The sequence below is a fragment of the Marmota marmota genome, unplaced genomic scaffold (assembly GCF_001458135.2).
Source record: "Marmota marmota marmota unplaced genomic scaffold, marMar, whole genome shotgun sequence".
Taxonomy (NCBI): domain Eukaryota; kingdom Metazoa; phylum Chordata; class Mammalia; order Rodentia; family Sciuridae; genus Marmota; species Marmota marmota.
The window spans coordinates 9,998,646-10,020,244 of record NW_025999999.1 but is presented as its reverse complement, the minus strand read 5'-3'; the positions used below and the strand labels follow the sequence as shown (position 1 = coordinate 10,020,244).

The following is a 21,599-nucleotide window of genomic DNA, read 5'->3' as shown; positions in this document are numbered from 1 at the left end:
TTGGAAGCCATGCATCTATAACTCTGGAGACACTGGCCACCGATAAAGATTAAGTGAGTGGATGTGACTGTCTTTTGAGATCCATATTTAACCATGTCACTCTTTCCAAGGAAGGGTGAAACATGAACTCAGATGCACTGATCATGGTATTAGGAACCCAACACATCTTAATTTCATCCTAAGAGTTGAGCATGCTCTCTTGCTTGGTGCACTGGTGATTACCATGAACATCCTCTGAACACCACATTTTGTCTACCCCATAGCCAAGATTTACCAGCCATACAGCTTGGGTGGCCCCAATCAGCAAAGTAAAACTCAGTTTGTTTGCAAGCTGAGCTTTCACTTCTCCCCTCCTGACCTTGCATGTATTATTTTGAATGTAATGTATTTTTAAATTGCTGCACCACTTTAAATATGTAAGGGAAAGCGGAATTAAATATTATTTGTGGCATACCCTGGTTTGCAAAGGGCCTCTAAATCTGATCCCTTATATCAGGTCGATGCCTAAATCCCATTACTTGAGATTGCAAATGACTATGTTTGCAAAATTGTGGATGCACATTTGGAGACAGCATCAAAAATTCAGCGCATAATGTTAACTTTGTTTGAAAAGATCTTGATTTTTCCAGGAAGCAATCTCAAGCCATTCTGCCTGTTCCTTAACTTCTGTCTCTGTTGTAGATAATGCATTAATAGTCAAAGGATGAGTTGGCAATTGGTTCTTCAGGAACTGTCATCTAGAATCAAAGTGAGTTCTTGGCTCAGTCAAAAGAGACCAACCTTCCCCCTCCCCACTTAAGCAAAACACAGGAAAAATTCCAGAAAAATTGAGTCCCACAAAGTTCAAGTTCAGGTGAGAGGTACCAGAGAATTCACTCCAGCTACATTACTACAAGGTAATTACTCCCTATTTTCACTTCTACCCTATATCTTCCACACCCACAGATGCTACCTGGCCAAGATGGGTGTCCAGGACAGAGATATATATGAGATTCTTCTTATACTTTAAGTGAAATTGGCACTTCTCTGAAAACACATGTGTGTACCCATGGTTCATGTGTATGTGTGCACACATACACATTCACATACACACACCCACTCACAATCTACAATATTCTTAGAAAATGCAGTCCTATCCAAATGCTATCAAAATATAAAATAAAATAACACAGAACAAGGCAAGAAAACCTTACTGCATTGAACGAGCCTCACTCAAGCTAAGGATATGGCTCTTAGGTCTGTAATCAATCACTAAATCCCATAGAGTCTGAGGATTTTGTGGCCAGAAATTCCAAAGCACAGTGATATTTCTCTACAACAAGGGTAGACCCAAACAAGAGGTAAAACACAACACAGGGGCTTGATGGCAATGATGAGAAAACAGAAGAACTATGTATAGATAGGCGGTTGTGTGTAGACAGAAGAAGAGCTTTAAATTCTAAAACCCATCATCAAAAAATAAGAGATCAGAAGGAAGTGTATTGGTTTTCTATTTTTGTGTAACAAGTTGCCACAAAATGTAGGAGCTAAAAACCAATAAATATTTACCTCTCTATCTCTGGGAGTAAGGATCTGGGCCCAAACAAAGGGTGCCTCTGTGACCAGAGCCTCTCATAAGGCTTCTCTCAAAGTGTTCTCAGGGCTGCGGCCACATACAAAGGCTTGGCTGGGGAAGGATCTGTTTCCAGACCCAGCTCACTCACACGACTGATGGTAGGAGTCAGTTCCTCACTGAAGCTAAACTGCTAAACTGAGGCCTCTGCTCCTTTTGACTAGAGATATCCCTGGCACAGGGGCCTCTCCATAGCACAGCTGATAACATGACAGCCTACTCTTCACAAGTAAACAAGATGGTACACCCATGACAAAAATCATTGTCTTCTTATAACTAAACCTCCCAAGTGAAATCTCATTACCTCTTTCTCATTCTCTTCAAGAATAGCAAGCCACTAAATCCAGCCTGCTCTCATGGAAAAGGGGACTATAGAATGTCATCATTTCCAGAAGGTAGACATCATTGGAGGCCATCTTGAAGACTTTCTACCACAAGAAGAAACTGTATATTTGCCGCAGTCCAGCTGCAGCAGAATAATGGGGGGGGGGGGTGACGAATAACTTGTGTTCTTGATACAGCAGGAGTAGGAGCCCTTTATTGCAGGACAGGAGCAGTATTTATACATTCCACACAGCTTATCTAATTAGCATAAACTAGATACATCAGTCAACCAATCAGGAATCTCTACACCTAATGGCTCGGTTTTGTTACTTCTCAAACCACTCCCTCTGACATTTTGCCAGGCACCATCCAGACTTGTTTACGAACTTTAACATTCCCCTGGCAAAATGCCAGGTGTTATTTTGACTTGTTTACAGACTCTAACATATATTAACTATAAAAGGGCTGGTACTGTCATATACTATAGATTGGAAGAGACAATAACAGGTGATTTCTGTGACAGATTTTAAGATACTTCAAATGTACAATTTTTGATGTAACAACTTCTCTTCTAGTCATAATTAAACCAGAAATATTAAACTCTATTACCAATATATCACCCCCTATATCCCAAGGAATATGCATATAAGGAATATTATATTGATTTTCTGGGGATGGGTGAGTGTGATAAATGGGGTGTAAAGGAGAGATGGAAGGTGGTTCTATATTTAAAAAGCTATGATACTTGAGGGAAAGGACATAGGTGTAGTGGGAACTCTGGAAGGGAATAGACAGTAGACAATAAAACCCTATAACAAAATTGTCTTAGAGCCCATGAAAAATGGTGAGAAGGTAACTCTTAATGACAATAGGACATAGAAGAGACAGATGTGGATGGAGGAGTTTCAGGAAGAGTCATGAATTGTGTGATATCATGTTTTTTTGCAACTCCCTGAAGAAAATATTCAGTAAAAACTACATTACTCAGAAATTCTTTCAGTGTTGAATGTAGAGACCGCACCAATGGAATCTAATACTCTGCTGATGCTAGGAAAAACAAAATCAAGTTTTTATTTGGGCTACTTAGGACAGTGGCCCAAGAAAGCAATTCTAGATAAGAAAGAATTATGCATAAAAATATCCATGAAACCATTACTTATGATAATGAAAACTGAGAATTTTCAGTGTCCAATAAAAATAAGCCAGAGTAATAAAGGATGTATCTTTGCATCATGAAATGTTGCACGGATAATTAAAAGTGATGATTATAAAGATTTTATAAGGACATAAAATCATTGTAATAGAAGATTAAGAGGGGAAAGGCAGATTGTACAAGTTCACATGTAATAGTATTATGCACATAAAAAGGAGACCTGGAAAATAAAAACAATGTAAGATAGGACTTCTGCTATATACTTTTATTCCAGGCCACCCCTTTCTCTGTTAAAGGACTTTTTCCAGGACCTCCTGTCTACACACACCAAGATGGACACACTTTGCCTTTCTGTTCTTACCATTGACTCTGTAGCCTTTCTTAAAGAACAGATTAGAAGCTGTTGATCCAACCACCACTAGAAATCTACAATTCTGCAGGCTGGCCTTGAGAAAAGTACAACAGAGACCAAGAGCCCATTCTGAATGTCACTACACATCAGCCACTCTATAGTAGTGATATAGCCTCAGAGCAGATCAAAGAGCAGTCTTCAAGACACCCTTGTCCTGCATCTTCTAACATGTCAGATCTGGAAATTCTACACCCGTTGACATTTTAGAGGGTTCCTAACTCTCAAGACTATCCATGTTGCAATCCAAGTGCCCCAGAAATTAGGTAAGGGGGTAAAAATTGAAGTTCCTGACATCAGAGGGGATATTACTTTATCAAAACACTTTCTTGTAATAATGATAATAAGGATCTCCTCCCCTTTCAGTAGAGAGAATAATTAAGAAGAGACTGCAAATGACTATGTTTGCAAAAGAGAACACTTGAGATATTCTTTTTCCCATTTCACAATTCTATAGTAATGAATGCCATTAGAAATCAGAGGCACTAGGAGAAAATTCCAGTTTTATAGGGACTTCAAGAAGACCTGATCTCTCTGTGATGTAATTGAAAAGAATTCCCAAAGAGGGCAACACCTGGGAAGAGTGCAGGACCATAGGGGTAAAGCTGTGAGCCACAATTGTTCACTTGCAGAGTGTGCCTGCCTGGTAAAGATCTTCCAAGGGAAAGGTGGGAATATTATTCATTTGCAGCTCAGTAGGATTATAAAGAGGGGGAGAGAACAGAATACCCCTCCCCATGACTACCACTCTACCCAAGCAAAGTATAGCAAGAGTGAAGGGGAAATGTTAGGATATTTATTCTACTCACATGCTCTCCCTACAAATTCTTACTTCTGAAGCAATTGGGGTAATGAATGGGAGTACGTGCTAACCCAGTACCAGGTGTGTGGAAGGATCACACATAAACTAGGAGCTTTTAGGTCAGCTGTCCCTTTTCCTGAGACATGAGATTGATGGCTGAGTCATTTCAGGGTGAAAGAGTCCTAGGTGACCTCTGGATGGTGTTAGAACGGTTAGAATTCATAAAAACAAAATATTTTCTACAGATGAAGCTTTTATTACTGATGTTGATGGATACCATACCCCACACCCTGCCTACCCCACAAGCACTCTGGGGCACAAACAAAAAGTGAAAAAAAATAATGATAATGATAATGATGATAGCACCTCTCAATTCCCAATGTATTTCCATTACATTGTATATTACAGCAATTACCACAACATACAAGAGATTAGAGAACAACGTTAGGGTGAGGTGTAGATTCTTGAATAAATTAGACCCATTCAGAAGTTATCAGGGGTCCACAGGCACATTGCCCAACCATGTGAATGCCATTCACATTCGTGGCCCAGAAAAAGATTCATTTATAAGTTATGTTCTTAAGGATTGCTAATCAACATAGTACTTAAAGTACTTCAAGTACTTCAGTACAGCATACTTAAAGACCTATAATTTACAGATTGTAAGTCTAAAGTAGAGAAGTGAAATTGCCAAGTCTCCAATTGATCACATCTGATTCTGTCAAAAACCTTATGCAACTGATGGAAAAGCATTATTCCCATTACAGAATGAGGAAAACATAGGTTAAATAAGTTCCACTGAAGCTGAACTTTGCTCTACCCTCAGATAGATGGACATTTTGTCTTTTCTTAAGGTGATATAAAACATATCCCTAATGTACAGCACCATGTCTTCGCTGCATAAATGGTTTAGAACTTTAGACAACCCTGGATTCTGTCTTTGGGGAAAAAAAACAAACAAACAGATTACATAAAATAAGTTCTTCCTCTGTGACTCCTATGACACCTAAAAGAATAATCTCAGCAATTATACATCAGAAAGAGAGAAGTGATAATTACAAAAATGGGATGTTCAGCTACCCCTTGGCTAGCCAGCACGGGCACTAACTTTTATATTTCCCCATGGGGCATATATGAAAGAATCACAGAGTGGAGGAGAGATGAAATACAATTATCAGGGCCTGGGGATTTATTCTTCCTGCTACACAAAGAAAGGGGGTGGGGCAGGGGGCAACAGCTGCAGCATTCTCATCTTGTTCTTTGCAAAAGATAGGAAAATGCGGCCCTTCATCCACTTAATCTAATTTCCTTTAGAAATGATGACAAGGCTCATGCAGTCTACTGTGCTTTCCTTCTCCATCAACTTGACTCCCGAGTTGGCTGACTGCCTTATCATCAGAAGAGTTTGTTCCAGAAACAGCAGAAGCCCTTTTCCTCTATTTGGAGGGAATTTTGAGCACACTGAGAATGGCACAATGAGAAATTGGTCCATCTCAGCTGAGCAAAGGCTATAGTTAGTTGTCTGGTATATCAGAAAAACAAATATTACCTTATTCTGCCTTAGTCTATTGAAAAATCTGGAGTACCAAACATGGACCAAATAATAGCTATAATAAGAGTTATAGATAAAATAATAGTTGGCCCATAGGAACAAAAGTACTGAGAATAGACCAGGTGTTGAGTGGAGAGCAATACTCCCAGATTCTCTTTCTCTTCCAGGCACTCTGAACTGTGTACTATAAAACAGTTGATTTTTACAGTAGGCATAGGCAATCACCATTTATAATTATGGACATAGTTCTGTGGATGCAGAGGGGACCAGGTGAAACCACTGCTTCCAAAGATGTGAGGGTGAATGTATATGTACACAAGATACTTGTCACCATTGTCCCCCAGCATACACACATAACAGCCCTATGTTGTGCAAGGCATAAATAGCTATTGTGTGATTTTTTTAAGGGAATAGAAATAAGCTGTTTGAAAAATGCATTAATAGGTGTTACTTTCAGACATGGTAAATTTTGGGTTTGAATTAAATGTATAATTAAGTATAGTAGATACTTTGGTCTGTGATTTATCCTATCCCTTTGTCTGTTCCTTTTTCTGCTGAAATGAAAGCAAGATACAGGTGAGAAGCATTTTCACAGTAGAGCAAGGATTTGCACAAGACAAATTTATAGTGAACTTGTTATAACCAAGGTAAAAATCAATCGTAGGCACCTAAGAATTGATGCACCTATTAATGAAAACACTTTCTGATTAAGAGGAAGGGCTAATTTTTCATTTGAAACATGGAGTCACACTTATAAAAATGTGTTTTCAAATGCTGCACCATGGAGGTAGTTTTGAGGAATTATCAGGTGTGACGGGAGGGCAGGATTGTATGCAATGAATTCAAGAATCGGTGATGCCAGGTTGGCAGGCTTCTTTCCTCATGCTCCTCCAGTGTCTTTAATGTCCTAATATGAATTGTGAGTCTCCAGGAATGTAGACCTGGGTAATCATGACCTAAATTTATTTGACCACAAAATCTCCTATGAAAGGAGAAGACTTTAGTATGATTACTATTCTTCAATGTACATTTGGGGAAATACTGGTTATTTTAAGAATAGGTACATAAAATATATGCTTTTTGAAAAAGAAGGGAGCTTAGAATGTCCCTAAGAGCACCCGATCTTGACCCTTTTCTAATCTAGAACTTCTCAAATTTTCATGGGCACAAGAATCCTCAAGGGATCATATTAAATGCCGATTTCAGTTCCACAAATCTCAATGCAGCCTGTGATTCTGCACTTCTAACAAGTTCCCCAGTGATGCTGTTGCTGCTGATCCATGAATTCCTCTTTGAGTACCAAAGGGCTAGAACACATTTGATTTCAAGTGCTAAAGGTGTCCAGGGCTACCCACAGTACTCTGCTCTCTCATAGTTCTTTACCAAGAGTGTGACGCGTGTGGGGAAGTGGCTTACCAGTAAAACCTGTTGGGTGTGATGCGCTCATGCATGAGCTGCCACCGTCTTCCAAAGTCCATGGAGCTGTAGAGCTGCAAAACAATGAAATGAGGAGAAGGTAAGCACCACTGTTAAACAGGAACACAGGTGTCCTCCCCGGACCATCCCAACACCAAAGTGCTAACACCCAAGCTAGCATCCACTGTACCCAACTAAAACCCCAGAATAGGACCAACTAAAAATGCAGCCATGTTTGGCTATCTTAGCAAAGAAGATGCCAGATCAACGAGTGTTTCTGAGCTGGGTATAAATCCACTTCCAATGGCCATCACTGCCTGTTTTAGGGATAAATCCCTTCATAAAATTATGTCTTTTTTCTTCAAACTCCATGTAGTCTCTAGTTACACTTCAAACAATCCAGCAACATTTACTAAAAAGCAATTTACTGAACAACTCCTACACACAAGATACTCTGAGGGACACGAAGATAAAGAAAAGTCAGATTCCTTACTCCCAGGAAAAGCAGAACATATGTGTAAAAATGTTCACTAGCTAATATCTGAGCCAATATTAAATGCAAAATGTTGTGCTCTTTCACTGTTTTCTATTACTGCTTTGATATGGATGATGCAAAATGGAATGCCTCAATGCCACCAGAGACATCAGGCTCATTTATACTCCCACATCTTTGTAAGACAGCAAGGATAGGCCACCCTTATGTTTAAATAAAATTTACCCACCCATGAAATCGAGCGCAAATCTGGCCTTCACAAAAAGCATTTTCTAAGCACTCCAGCCCACTCATCTCTCATCTTTCTCATCTTTTGATTCTACCGAGCACTGAACATGGTGTGATATATGGGGATGTCTTTCAAATTTGTCTGTTGTTTAGTTGTGTCTACATTCCTTGAATACATACAACGCGTTCATGAAATATCTGTCTCATAAATATCTGTAATTAAAAATAAACAGGTCAGGATGGATCACAACTCATGGGATGAGAAAAAATTCCAGAGAATACCTCGGACTCTGGGAAAATTAAAGAGAACCTTCTGGATAACTGATGGAGTCTGAATCCATGTTCACTTATTTTAAGGAGGTAGATTGTAACCCCTTTATATCCAGGACAGGACAACAACTTGTAAGAGACTAAGAAGGGATTTCTTTCATTTACATAAGTGAACTGAAGTATAATATCTGAATCAAACTCAATTAAATAATAATAATAATAATAATAATAATAATTGTTAATATTATTTTATAATATATAATAATTTATTACTATAAAAATAATAATAATTATTATTATTCTGACTTGTGGCTTATTCACATACATTTGAAACTTACAATAATCCAGAAAGGAAAGTAGGGTGGCCATTACTAACTTAAACACATGCCCTTAAGCAACCTCTGATCTTTGTAGGTAGAGTTGATCCATGCCTGATTCACCTTTGTGTATCAGTGGTTGGCATATAACAGGTGAGCACACCCACCTCCTATTTCATGAAACTCAGTTTTGGAGAAGTTAAGTTTTGACCAAAGGAACTAGGATTTCGGTTTTCTGATGCTTGGTTCAAGTCTCCTTCCATGGAACTGGTGCTAGCATATCATGATAATCCCCCCATGTTTACGTTTCTTTTCCACAAACGTTTACAGGTTGTGAAATAAACGAAGCCAGAAATAAAGGGTGCTTAAGTTTATAGAAAGAGGGCAGGTAAAGTATAGTCCTGAAATAACCTTCCCAATGTCTCTTAACTGTAGGGCTGTGCTCTTCCGAACATCACCATTTGTGAAGTTCTAAGTCATAAAAGTTCCAACCTTACAATTCAGAGAAAAATCCTTTTCTGTATGACCTTCTGAAAATCTCAAAGTTTTACAGAGCTTGCAGAAACTTTGATGCATTTCAATTTAATCCAGCAATTTTTAAAATTCTGGCAGCATGAAAAATCATCTCTTTGTATAGTAAGTGACATTTATATAGATAGGTATATAGATACACAATCATATACAGAAAGTTAGTAAGTTATGCATTTACATGCATGTACATGTGGGGAGAGAGAGAAAGGGAGAGAGAGAGAGAGAGAATCAATTTGAACCATTTCTTTCAGTCTTCAATATAGCCTATAAGATAGTGAAGTATACACATAAATTAGTATTTGCATTTGAAGGCATCAACTATTGGTGCTGAAAAGTGTCAATAGGAACTATCTGCAAAATCAGGATGCCAATCACAAGTTTCTACCATCACACATAAACTCTACCATCACACATAAACACATAAAGTCTCAAACTATCTATGCAAACTGGGTTCTCACTTTCATAAATAAGACTAACTTCTATGTGTGTCCAACTCTGAACATGAGGAAAACAGACAAAACTATCCCCCAATTGTCTCCAAGTCCCTTTCTTTATTTACCAACTTAGTGAATAAGGCAATACTGGCTCTAAACCCAATAAGTTATGTACGTACAAGACCACTTCTAATTATTTTAAAATGAAAAATAATAACTAGATATTATATTTATGAAGTATAATGTGATGTCTTGACATATGCTTCGGAATATATTTTGGAATGACTAAATCATGTTCATTAACAAATCCATCACCTCACATAACTTATCTTTTTGTATGTGGTAAAATACTTGTCTATTCTTTTAGAAATTTTGAAATATATGATGAATTTATTATAGTTAACCATTCTGTGAAATGGAACACAGGGCTTATTCTTCCTGTATAACTGAAACATTGTATTGTATGATTAACATCTCCCTTTTTCCAATTCTTTCAACCCTAAACTATATTCTTCAGACCCCAAACCCAATCATCTACTCTTAACTTCTATGAGGTTCACTTTTTCTAGATCTCACATACATGTGAGTCATGTTCGATTTGTCTTTCTGTGCTTCACATCTAGTTTTTTAGAAAGAGACCAGTGTAACTTTTCCCTGACCTTCAGATACACATACAGAGAAGCCACATCAAGGGGGCAACAGTGTAAAAGCTGATATTCTGGAAAGACTGATGGGTAGAAATAGAACAATAAGGTTTCCTGAGAAATATGTCTTGAGCAAAGCCCTTAGAGATAGGTGGTGTGGATAGGAGAGAAGGTGTGTGGAGACTTACTGGGTGGAAGACGCAGTAAGAGCAAAGGTGACAATATGGCCAATGTCTTGAGCTTGGATGCTGGGAGAGCGCCTAGGAGGTAGCTGGGATATGACGACTATTGCTGGTCAAAGGAGGAAGAGACTGACCACCTGTCCATCTATCTATGTATCTATTTGTGAATGTCTGTCTATATATACTTACATGTACATTTACACTGGCGGGGAGAGGAAAGAGAGACTTTGCAAGGACCATATCATCCCACTTGGAAGAATACATCCATACATTTAATTGCAAGGACTGAGTTATCCATGTAGAGTTTAAAGAAATGGTTCCCTCTCCTTCCCATGGCAGGTGTCTGAGAGACAGATGCTCAGACTTAAGGCACATGTTTTCCAATTCATGTAGAAGAAACTTTGGAACCTCCTATAACTCAAAAGATCTCTCTGTCAACCCTGATTTCAAACGTAGCAAGTTGAGGCCCCCAAATTCCTTCAAATAAAACCCAACAGGATTGCATCTTCTTCTGCTTCAAACAGGCCAAAACCATGAGGGTCACAAAACACTGTTGGGGTCCCTGTCCTCTAGGAAAGCGATCAGTCCTTCCACCAGGGAGAGTGCTTCCTGGGCCCACCCCTGGGAGAAGCGTAGATCCTCTCATCCTAGGCTCTTCCCAACACAGAAAGGATGGTGCTGATCTCATACAAGCCTGTTCCACCTGCTGCCTCCCTTGTCTTTGGTTTTGCTTTTTCAGCTCTTCAGTTTGACTGATGGGGAAAAAATTAAATTGAATTCTCTGCCTAGAGGCTGATTCAGACGAACAGAAAGAGCAAGCTGCAATTCATTAAGGGCCTTGGGTTAGCTACCTTGTCTCTCAATCTATAGCAAGTTGCTGAGTCTGAAATGTATTTTTATTCTACCACAAGCTAGATTTTGCAGTCTCTTAACTTACAACATTTGTTCTTCCCCTTCATTTAAATGTTCATTCAGTCATTCATGCGTTCATTCATTCATTAAATGTTAAACAGTCACCAGACTCTTGGCATGAAACTAAATGCTAGGGTTATAAAAATAAATAAATAAAAAAGCCCAGGTCAGTGGAAGATAGCAATGCCTATATTTACCCAACAATGCATTTGTGCCATGATATTAATATGATTTATGACTATAATGGAAAAACTGTGGGCAATCAGTATTTCCTTCTTTTGTTCATCAAGATTTTTAAAAATTATTATGTACATGTATTACTTTTGTAACTAAAATATTAAAGTTTGAACATTCAGATGAAAATGAAACACATACTGAATATTCAGTAGTAAGATTTAGAAGATGATTTAATGGTATGAAAATGCTCATGATATATTTATTGTTCATTTAAATTACAAATATATCTATTGTTATCAATTTTACTTAGATATTATAAAAATTTCTTGAAACATATTAGAAGGGACTATGTCCAAATATTAGCGGTGGTTATCTCTGAATTGTAAGATTATGAGTAATTTACAGGTTTTTAAAAGAGTTTCATCATTTCCAGATTTTTATAGTGAATATGTATTATAATTTGATGGTAATATAAACTAACATTTTATTGTATTTATATGCTTATTTTAGTAAGTTTCTGATTATAATGTATATGTTACTATATTTTCTCTCAAGTCACTTCTTAAAAGGTTGGAAATGGAAGAAACTGAGGAATAAAATTGACAAAATTATGCTATGTTCATACTTAACTGTATCACAATAAATTTTATTTTATGTATAATTTTAATGCACTAACTAAAATTTTTAAAAATTTAAAGGCCAAGAATTAAAACTTCAAAATTTTGATGAGGTGACTAGAATTAGACAATGAAAATGAGATTTTCCATGGAACAACAGTATATCACAGAAACTGTCATGGACACTGGTGAATCCTTCCTTGGACAGGTACTGTGTGGGTGCCCATGATGCTTATAATATATCCCTTCATACCTTCAACCCAATGCATTTATTGTGCCTTCCAAACAATAAACATCTTTAAAAATGCCCCTTTTTTATACAAAGCTTCCTATATGAGGCCACATTCTGCTCCACATCCTGCCTCATGATGCCCATCCCTGCAAAGACATCATCCCTGAACATTACCAGAGAACAAACCAGATCACAGCCCCCATATCCTTAACAAGCTCATATGCAGCAGCAACACACACAGAGAATCCTAAATGAATCATCAGAGCAAGTGGAAAATATGAAAGAACCTGATCTTTTCCTTATTGATTCAGTTATTAGTTCCCTAATTACATCAGCCTGCCAGGGGGAAAGCATCTGATAGCTGGCGAACTAAAAAGGCAATTTAATCAATGGCATATTCTACAGAAAGAACAACGGATTGTACCTGGAAAGTTTAAGTACAAAAAAATAATATGAGGTCATTAGGAGCATTGGGCACTGCTATGAGGTCAATATACATCTTGCCGACAAGCCATGCTGAAGTCCAAACTCCCCACGTTTCTCAATGTGATCTTACAGAGATATTTGAGAAATAGTGTCGTTGCAAATATAATCAGGCTAAGATGAGGTCATTAGGGTGGACCTTAGTTCATATGATTGCCGTCCTTATAAGGAGACAGGCAGCCACCAAGGAAAGACAAGGTGAAGACACACAGGGAGAAGGTCATGTGAAAACAGAGGATTGGAGATTCACCTACACACAAACAGGATGTTTCAGATTGATGCAACCCACTAGATGCCAGGGAGAGGCCAGGAAGGAATCCTCCACGAGTCTCAGAGGAAGTCTGGCTCTCCCAACATCTTGGTTTTATCATTCCAGCCTCCAGGACTGTGAAACAATAACTTTCTGTTGTTAAGTCAGCTGGTATAGGGCACTTTGTTATCCCAGCCCCAGGAAACCACAGGCATCCCATACCCACCACAGGGAGCAGGCAGCTGGAGCCAGCTGATGGTGACAGATCTTGCTGCATTTCTCTGTTGCTTCCCTGTCTTTACCTAGGTATTTCATTGTAAGGCCAGAAGTCCAGCTCAGGGCCAGATTGTTGAATCTATGGTTCAAAGTCAAACCTTCATCTGCTTATATTTCTCTGTCCTATATACCCCACCCCCCAAAGATACTGTCTAAGAAATAGAAATGCATAATAATCTTACAGAGATAATAAGACAGAGTCAGAAAAGACAGCAAAATACACACTTTGCTGGTGTCTTACATTTAGGGGATCTTTTAGTACTCAGGTCAGATACCCTTGAGTCATCCCATCTCCATCTTAGAAAGGAAGGAGGAGTGAGAATACATTTATATAAAAGCTCTTCCCTGTAGGAAAGCTCCAACTTGATGTATAACTCCCTGAGTTTTTCTAAAAAAATCTATAGGTTTCCAGGTAGCATTTTGCTGAATTATGCTCATGATGGTTGTTGACTTCAAATAAAATGACGCCGACTGCGGGTGTAGCTCACTGGTAGAGCACTTCCCTGGTATGTGCAAGGCCCTGAGTTTCATTTCCAGTGCTGCAAATCAAGCAAGCAAACAAAACAAAACAAAGAAAGCAGGGAAAAGCCCACGGATTGTAGCAGTGCTCACAAGAGAGAAAAGAGAAACCAGGGCCACACAGCAGCAAAGTCTGTGTGGGTTCCTTCCTCTGGCATTCTCTAAAGATTCCCTTTCTTCATTACTGGGGAGGACACACCCACCCACTATTACCCTGTGTTCTGAGGACTCAGACAAGAGCTTTGTCCCTCAGCTGCCATCTTCCTTGACCTTGGGAAATAGATAGAAGAGAGCTACACCATAAAGACATTTATTTTTAAAAGACACACTATTCACCTAGTTCTGCCATTCTTTTTCAGACAGCAGCATGTTTCCTTCTTTTTTGAAGATATCTAGCCATTGAGTTCATTCATTTCTCTCTCTCTCTCTCTCTCTCTCTCTCTCTCTCTCTCTCAGCTTATATCATTCATGTTCAATTTAACAAATATTGATCACATGCTCATTAAGAACCAAGTGCTGTTCTATGGGCTTAGGATCCATCAGTGGACAGACACAGACAGAAAGAGTCTGCCTTCAAGGATCTCACATTCTAGTGAAGATCAAGAACTCAAATCCTCCAAGACTATGGTAGGAAAACTTGAGGGAAGTGTAAGAATAGTAAACATTATTTGTATTCTTTAGATGCAGGTTCATTTTGCAAGCACTTAACACAGGTAGAAAGATTAGCGAGATTTTCTCCCCATTTTTATTGAAACACTTGATCCTCTAGGGATATCTTTTGTTTTCCTGTTTTTGACAGAGACAAAACTTCAAAAAATGTTTCACTTTCCTCTCAGCTCTAAGAAACCAGAGTACAAATGTGAGGATGCTTGACAGGTGGCATTTCACCATAGTGAGGGGGAGAAAGAAGAGACTCAGGGAGTTCATGCTCCAGCTAAAAGGGGCCTAAGCTATTCCACAGATAGAGAGCAGAGCTGATCCAGTGTCATCAGATTTTATCATTTTTCAAGGGAACTTGAAAATTCAGATTTTTTCTGTGAAATCTGTACATTTTTCATTTTGGTAACAAATTCAAAATACACTTCAGATGAGATATACAAGGTATGTCTTGATCCAGATCACCAGATGATCTATAAGGACCAAGACTTAATGTCCTGTCTCTCAGTGTAGATGTACACCTGCCTCAAGAAGAGAATAGGGCTATTTGACATTGAAATAGCATTGCTAGATTTAGCAAATAAAAATACATAATTCCAAACTAATTTGTATTTCACGAAAAATAATTAATAACGTTTTGTATGTCTCATGCAATATTAAGGACACACAGATTCTATTTTTTAATTTAAAAATCAAATTTAACTAGGAATCCTGTATTTTATCTGGAAACCCTACCTTGAAGTCACTTCCATTCCATTTCCAAAACTCTGTATTATGAAATGCAACAACTTATATTCTGTGTGTTTGATCTCTGGCATTAGACTTGTTCTTTGGCCAAATGAATAAAAGAATCTTGGAACTATAAATTACTCCCTGTAGTCAATGAACTGAAATAATTTCATTCATTCATTAATTCAGTATTAAGTGAGCACCTAGCATGTGCTAGCCTCAGTGTTATGAATGATAACAAAGAAGAATAACACAATATTCCCTGATTGGCAGAAACTCAAGGCCTCCCTAGGAATAGATATATGTCGAGAGATAAGCACAACACACGAGGTCCATGCCAATGGAGGCAGAGCTGGAATGCTGAGCGTCCACAGGAAGGAGTCACCAGTTCTGTTGCCTTGGGTAGGGTCCATTGGCTAAGTCAAAATGGATGAGTAGAAGCTGGCCTGAAGAATAAGTTCCACCCCCAAATTGTAGATATCCAAGATGAAAAATTATAGTCATTACAAAAGATGTTGGAAATAAACAGAAAACATTATTTCATCTTCCTTCAAGAGTGCTCTTCACTTGGCCCCAGATTACTGCTCTTTGGTGTAACTGGGCACAATGGAAAAGAGGATAAGGCAGAGTCGGAAAGGGTTCCAAACAAGGAAATCTCAAGGATTCAAGAGGAAGGAAGAGACACTCCCACAAGAAGGTAGATAAAACAAAAACTTGAAGATTGGCAAAGTGGAGGCTACAAAAGCAGAATAATGTACACAGATATATATTGTTTATGAAATTTCAAAACACTTCCCCTTGAAACCTAAAAGAGGAAAGTTCCAACACACACACACACACAAAAAAAAAAAAAAAACCTTTCCCCAAATTCTCCTTTTACAGCAAATTTATGAAATTCATTATGAAGTTGATACAAAAAAAAGGTGTCCTATAAACAGTATCAAAAAAAAAAAGAAGATGACAAAAAAAATTTAAAAAAAAACAATTTAAGACCTACTGCTTCTCAAAGATTTCCATCAAAGCATGTGCAATTGCCAAAGGGAATCAAACACCCCTCTAGAAATCTGGAGATTTGACCTTAAGCAGTGTGATATGAGGGCAGGTATTTTTCACCTGTTTAATTTTCATCTTAAAATTCCATAGATATTTTGTAGTCTTCTCTAAAATAAATCTGCTTTAAATAAATGATGCCCTTCTTCCAAATTCTTTAAGTGAAGTGGACTCTCCATAAAAATACTCTGTATCTATCCTGCTTCATTTTCAACCCCATACAATGCAGTGGGAGTCCTAATTTGAGGAAGAGGGAGCAAGAATGCCTGACATATAATTCAGGGCTGGATGCAATTGCTGGGGTCAACATTTAATTGTCTCAAGTGTTTTTTGTGCTGGGTGACTGCAAGGGGGGACTGGGGATCATTCCTTGATACTGATGTCTAAAAGATTGGAATCCTAGACTTCGTATAAGGAGACACCCAAGGTCAGGGTTTTCATTTAGTGTTCCTTAAATATAATGAACAAAGGAAAGGGAAACATGTAGTCTTGGATGTGTTACACTTGCAAGAAAGCAATTCAAGCAGACTGTGACAGCTGACATATTTTTGTCATAGTTCTGTATGACCTTCAGACTTAGCCTTATAACTATGCCTCCGATTCCATACACTTCATGTTTACCTTTTGATGATCAAAGCTCTATTTCCCGACACAGTGTCCTACTCCCTGGGAGAGATGCTTGTGCCTCTAAAGGCCCATTTGAGGACACAAAGCTTAGATGAGGCTAGCCCCATAACCCAATGTCCACCCTATGGTATAGAGTGCCCTTCTCCAATGGAGCAGGCGGAAACTGGCTCATACTGACACTGATGTCTACATTTTGGCAAATTAGTAACATCAAGTTCATTTTCCATCTGCCTTTGCCCTTAGGAGTCTCCCCTTTCCCCTTATTTTCCAAATCCCATTCACATTAGCTCCCTTTTGGTTTCTCAAACATGCCATGGACCTCTCTGGTCTCAGGGTCATTCCACATGATGCCCCTCTCTACCCAGAACACTCTTCTTCTGCTCCACATGTCTCCTTCTTTCCCTTCATGTACTTAGATTCTACTCACACTTCAGGCATCAGCAGAAATAGTACATCCTAAGGGAAGCACCAAATCCAATGTCACTTCCTTTTGGGGCTCTCTGTTCTTTTATTTCATAACAGTCATCAAAGTATGAAAATACTTGTACAGTTACATTAACAACATCTAGCTTCCTTTCTTTAATAGTGCTTATCAAGTGTCAGGTGTAAGAAAGTAAATGCTCAATGAATATTTGTGAATGAACTCATGACTAGCTCTTTTCAGGTCTTCTGAAGTACAATCCTCTCTTACCTTCCCAAGTTTGCCTAAATTCTACTCTTATTTCAACATCAGCTCTAATTCTCTTTCCTTGAAGCCATCCTTGGCCGCACTTGGCTCAATGAGGCAAGCTTACAAAACTAAAAATTTGGAATTACTTTTAAAAGGAAACTCATAAAATGCCCTACTATAAGAAACTGATGAGAAAAAGAGTATTCTGCATGATATCTCTCTTTTTGCATATTTAACACCAGCATACAGTCAACTCCTAATAGGTTTCACTTATATCTCTTTAAATGTATTTGTTTAATCCATCCAAACATTGGTTCATTTAGTTATGCCCCCAAACTTCAAGTTGTCTTATCAAACATATAGAAAGTCCTGGAAGAGAGGAACCCCATCCAAAATCCTTAGTTGTCGGCACAAACTACCACTGGGCTTCCCGACCACATAGGATCACAGAATCATGTTTTCATCACTGAAAGTATCCTCAGGGATCATCTGGGCAGTTCTCTGAGGCTCACAGAACCTAGGAGAATTGCTAGTAGCACACAGGTAGTTGGTCATGAAGCTGGAAGTCAAGCCCAGGGGCCTCAACTCCAACTCAATGCTATTTTCACTAAACTCTGCTGCAGTTTTTGTTAGCTGCTTGATTTTAAAAGAAAAACAAGTTAATATAACCTCACAGGAATAATGGCTCATTTGGATATGCTGTGCATGAATGACACTCTACTTTGAGTTTGTCTAGCACCTTTTATTTACAAATCATTTTCATGATTCATTTTATCCTCTTTTATACCGGAAAGTATTTTCTGAGCTAATAGTAACATAAGACAATCTGACAAACAATTTGCATAGTATTTACTAAAATCCATTCCTTTGTCTCCACAGTCCTATTTCCTTGACCGTTTTCCTCTGCAATCAGAGTCTATTCATTTCCGTACACGATGCTTCAGAAAAGTCTCATATTGAGCTCTTCCCTTTGAACAAAACCCAGGTTCCCGTGGGAGCCGACTTCATGTGTTCTGATCCATGTGACCCCACCCTTCACCCGTGATGGCTCTGGCTTCACATCACATCCTATTGTGAGCATCCCCCACCTTCTTGGCCTTTCGCTATGTCCAATTTGTCCCTAACTCTTTTCCAAGTTCAGGTTTGGTTTTTTCCCCTTACAAAGGTCTGCATCTAAAAGAGGTGAGAAGAGCTTATCTCCCTTAGTGTTGGGTGGTTTATTCAATCTAAATTTACTCTCTCTGCATATTAAAACAATAATAGCAACCTTTAATTGGGAAGAAATGAAGACTTTGCTATTCCTGCCATAGGAAACATCCTTTGAAACATATTTCCACATAAAAATACGAAAATTTGTATGTGCTCATGATCTTAGTATTAAGGGTAGGCCAGAAAAAATCTAAGAGTTCTTTCAAACTCCTAAAGTCAAAGAAAAAAATAATGTGTACCTCAAAGTCATTCTTTCATAAGAAAAAGAAAGGAACAAAATTAACATGTATGGAGGGTTGGCCCCTGACAGACCTTCCTGGATATGTTGTCTGGTTTAATTAACACAAAATAAACTTTAATGACGATTTCTGTCCAGGCTTCCTGAAGCAGAACATCAAAGCTCAAGATACCTGAGCAAATCTCAGAGCACCTGAGTCCAAAACTGGGCCGCCACGCAGACGTGTTTTCAAGGAAGAAGAGGAATTGTGAGGGAGCTCAAAACTGTATCCTGGAGGAAAACAGTGCAGAAACTTGGGATGGAAAATTGACCCATGAAAAAAGAGGTTTATACCTGTTTTCAAATGTGAGAAAAGGTTGCTTGGGGCGGCAGAGGGTGGCAATGAGACTATCTTCTGTACAGCATCAGAGGGCAGAAGCAGGACCAAAAGCTGAAATCAAGGCAGAAGCCAATTCTGGCTTTATATTAGAAATAACATTCTAATGATAACAACTCTCTGAGGCTGGAAGGAGCTGCTTCAGATCACGGCAAGCTCTCCAGGGAGTTACGTGATGTGTTTGAGCTGAAGATGGATGCACACTTTGATTAAGGTGATATTATCAGGAAATTAAAGTGTCAGATGAGGTTTAAACTTGATGAGTTCTTTGGTCCCTTCAGATACAGGATTTTTGATTTTTTCATCCAAGAGCAATGATCCTAGGAATAGAATCCGAGGGAATATTCACTACCAGTGCCCCCTAACCATCTGTAAAAGACTTTTGTAAAGGCATTCAAGTGTCCTGGACAGGGCAGTCTTCTCAGAGTCAGCCTCCCTGTTTCTACAACTGCTGTGAGGAGATTTTTCAGCACCTGTCGGGTGAGTAGAGAGAGAATTCATTTCCTCATCTCTGAATCTAGGAGTCTTTGTTCCTTGTTCTCGCACCAGAATGCGGTGTAAGAGACAGTGTCCCCACTCTTTGTAGTCCCTGAGAAGCCTTGGACACTCCCAATCCTTCAAAATACTGTCACCACCAGTACAGCATACCAGTGGTCACCTGCCACAGGGAAAAGACCATCTAAAGAGAACATAAGCACAGGAGCAAATCCAGCTGAGATCTGGAAAATCATCCAGTTGAACCACACAGCTCTGAATGCTAATGAATGTACAGTTTTCTAAGGCCCCTAAGTTTGGGGAAATTGGTTACACAGCATTAACTAGCTGATACACAGACCTAGATTCAAGTGCTAGTTCCATCAGTAGCCCATCTGTAATGCATAAAGGAATACTTTAAATTCCTCAGTTTTCTTATATAAGAAAGAATGAAGGGCTTGCTCTCGAATAGTGGCTCTCAGATTTTAGATTTTTTCCAGATACCTGGTTAAATATGTAAATTCCAGTCCCCACTCCAGATATTCTAATTTAGCAAGCAAGGCCCATAACTCAGAAGTCTATAATTTAATTAGCTCCCATATGAGTCTAATGTGAATGCAGAGGAACCACACAGTAAGAAACTGATCATTCTTGAGTAAACTTGACAGACAAAACCAAGCACTTCCACTATTTCTAGCCACCTATACCCACATCTCAGGTGGATGATGGCCAGTTGAATATTCGGAGCTCCTTACAGATGGGAGTGTCTCATGCTTTTTCTAGTACCTTTTGAGAGTCAGAGACTTGACCTTAAGCCAAAGATCTTCTGATCCCGGGGACCCACTCCTAGCTCTACCAGAGAAGCCAGGACCTTGAGCAAGGAGAGGGACAGACAGCTTCTGCTCAGAACCATTCTGTCCACCCACCAATGCTGGAACATAGTGAGACAGCAAAAGCACAGCCTTGGCTAAATACAGAGCAACAGCTGGACGGTATGCCCGGGAAGCACAACCTATTCATTACACAGATAATCAGCTTCCCTCCAGATACAAAAGTGATATGGTCTGTGCATTAAACAAAGGGAACTCACTGCAGTCTGGCAATCCCTGCCCGAAAGCCTCAAATGGTGCTGATCCCTGAATTCGAAAATGGGCTGAGGAAGGAGCTGAGGTTGGGGCAGGAAGACAGCATATGCTTACAGGTTCTCCTGTTCATGGCTATGATGATCCAAATCAGTGGCTCTCAACTCTGTGTTCAGGTACTGGAAGTTTAAACAATCCTGATGCTTGAACCCCATACCCAAAAAAATAAAATTAGAAGCTCTGGGAAGAGAGCACCTGGGCACAGGTGTCTCTAATGTTCCCAGTTAATCCTAATGCAGAGGAAGTATTGAGCAGCATTGGTCTAGAGCAGTGGTTGACAAACTATGACCCAGCTGTTTCTGTAAATAAAGGTTGATGGAAACAACCACACTCATTTGTTTAAAGTTAAATTGTTGGAAGAGGAATCACATAGCCAGGAAAATATAAAATATTTGGTGCCTGGTCCTTTGCAGAAAAAAGCTGGCTGAGCACTGCTCTTAGATGCTGATCTTGAGCCCTGGATAAGGGCTTCTGATGAAGGGATTTTAATCTTAAATGTCTCCTGGGTTTGACATCCCTTTCACCTGTTTCTCTGCATTAGGAACCCAAAGCACAATAACAATAAGATCTGCCATCCTAAAAGCACGTTTGCAT

General features: G+C 39.0%; 1 protein-coding gene across 1 annotated transcript in view; it reads right to left on the bottom strand.

Moving 5' to 3' along the window:
- Sorcs3 (sortilin related VPS10 domain containing receptor 3) overlaps positions 1-21,599 on the bottom strand; it is a 578,947-nt gene that overhangs the window by 203,712 nt on the left and 353,636 nt on the right. Inside the window, exon 5 of the mRNA XM_015494901.2 lies at positions 7,269-7,342. Within this exon, the coding sequence (XP_015350387.1) occupies positions 7,269-7,342 (74 nt within the window). The remainder of the gene's footprint in view (positions 1-7,268; positions 7,343-21,599) is intronic.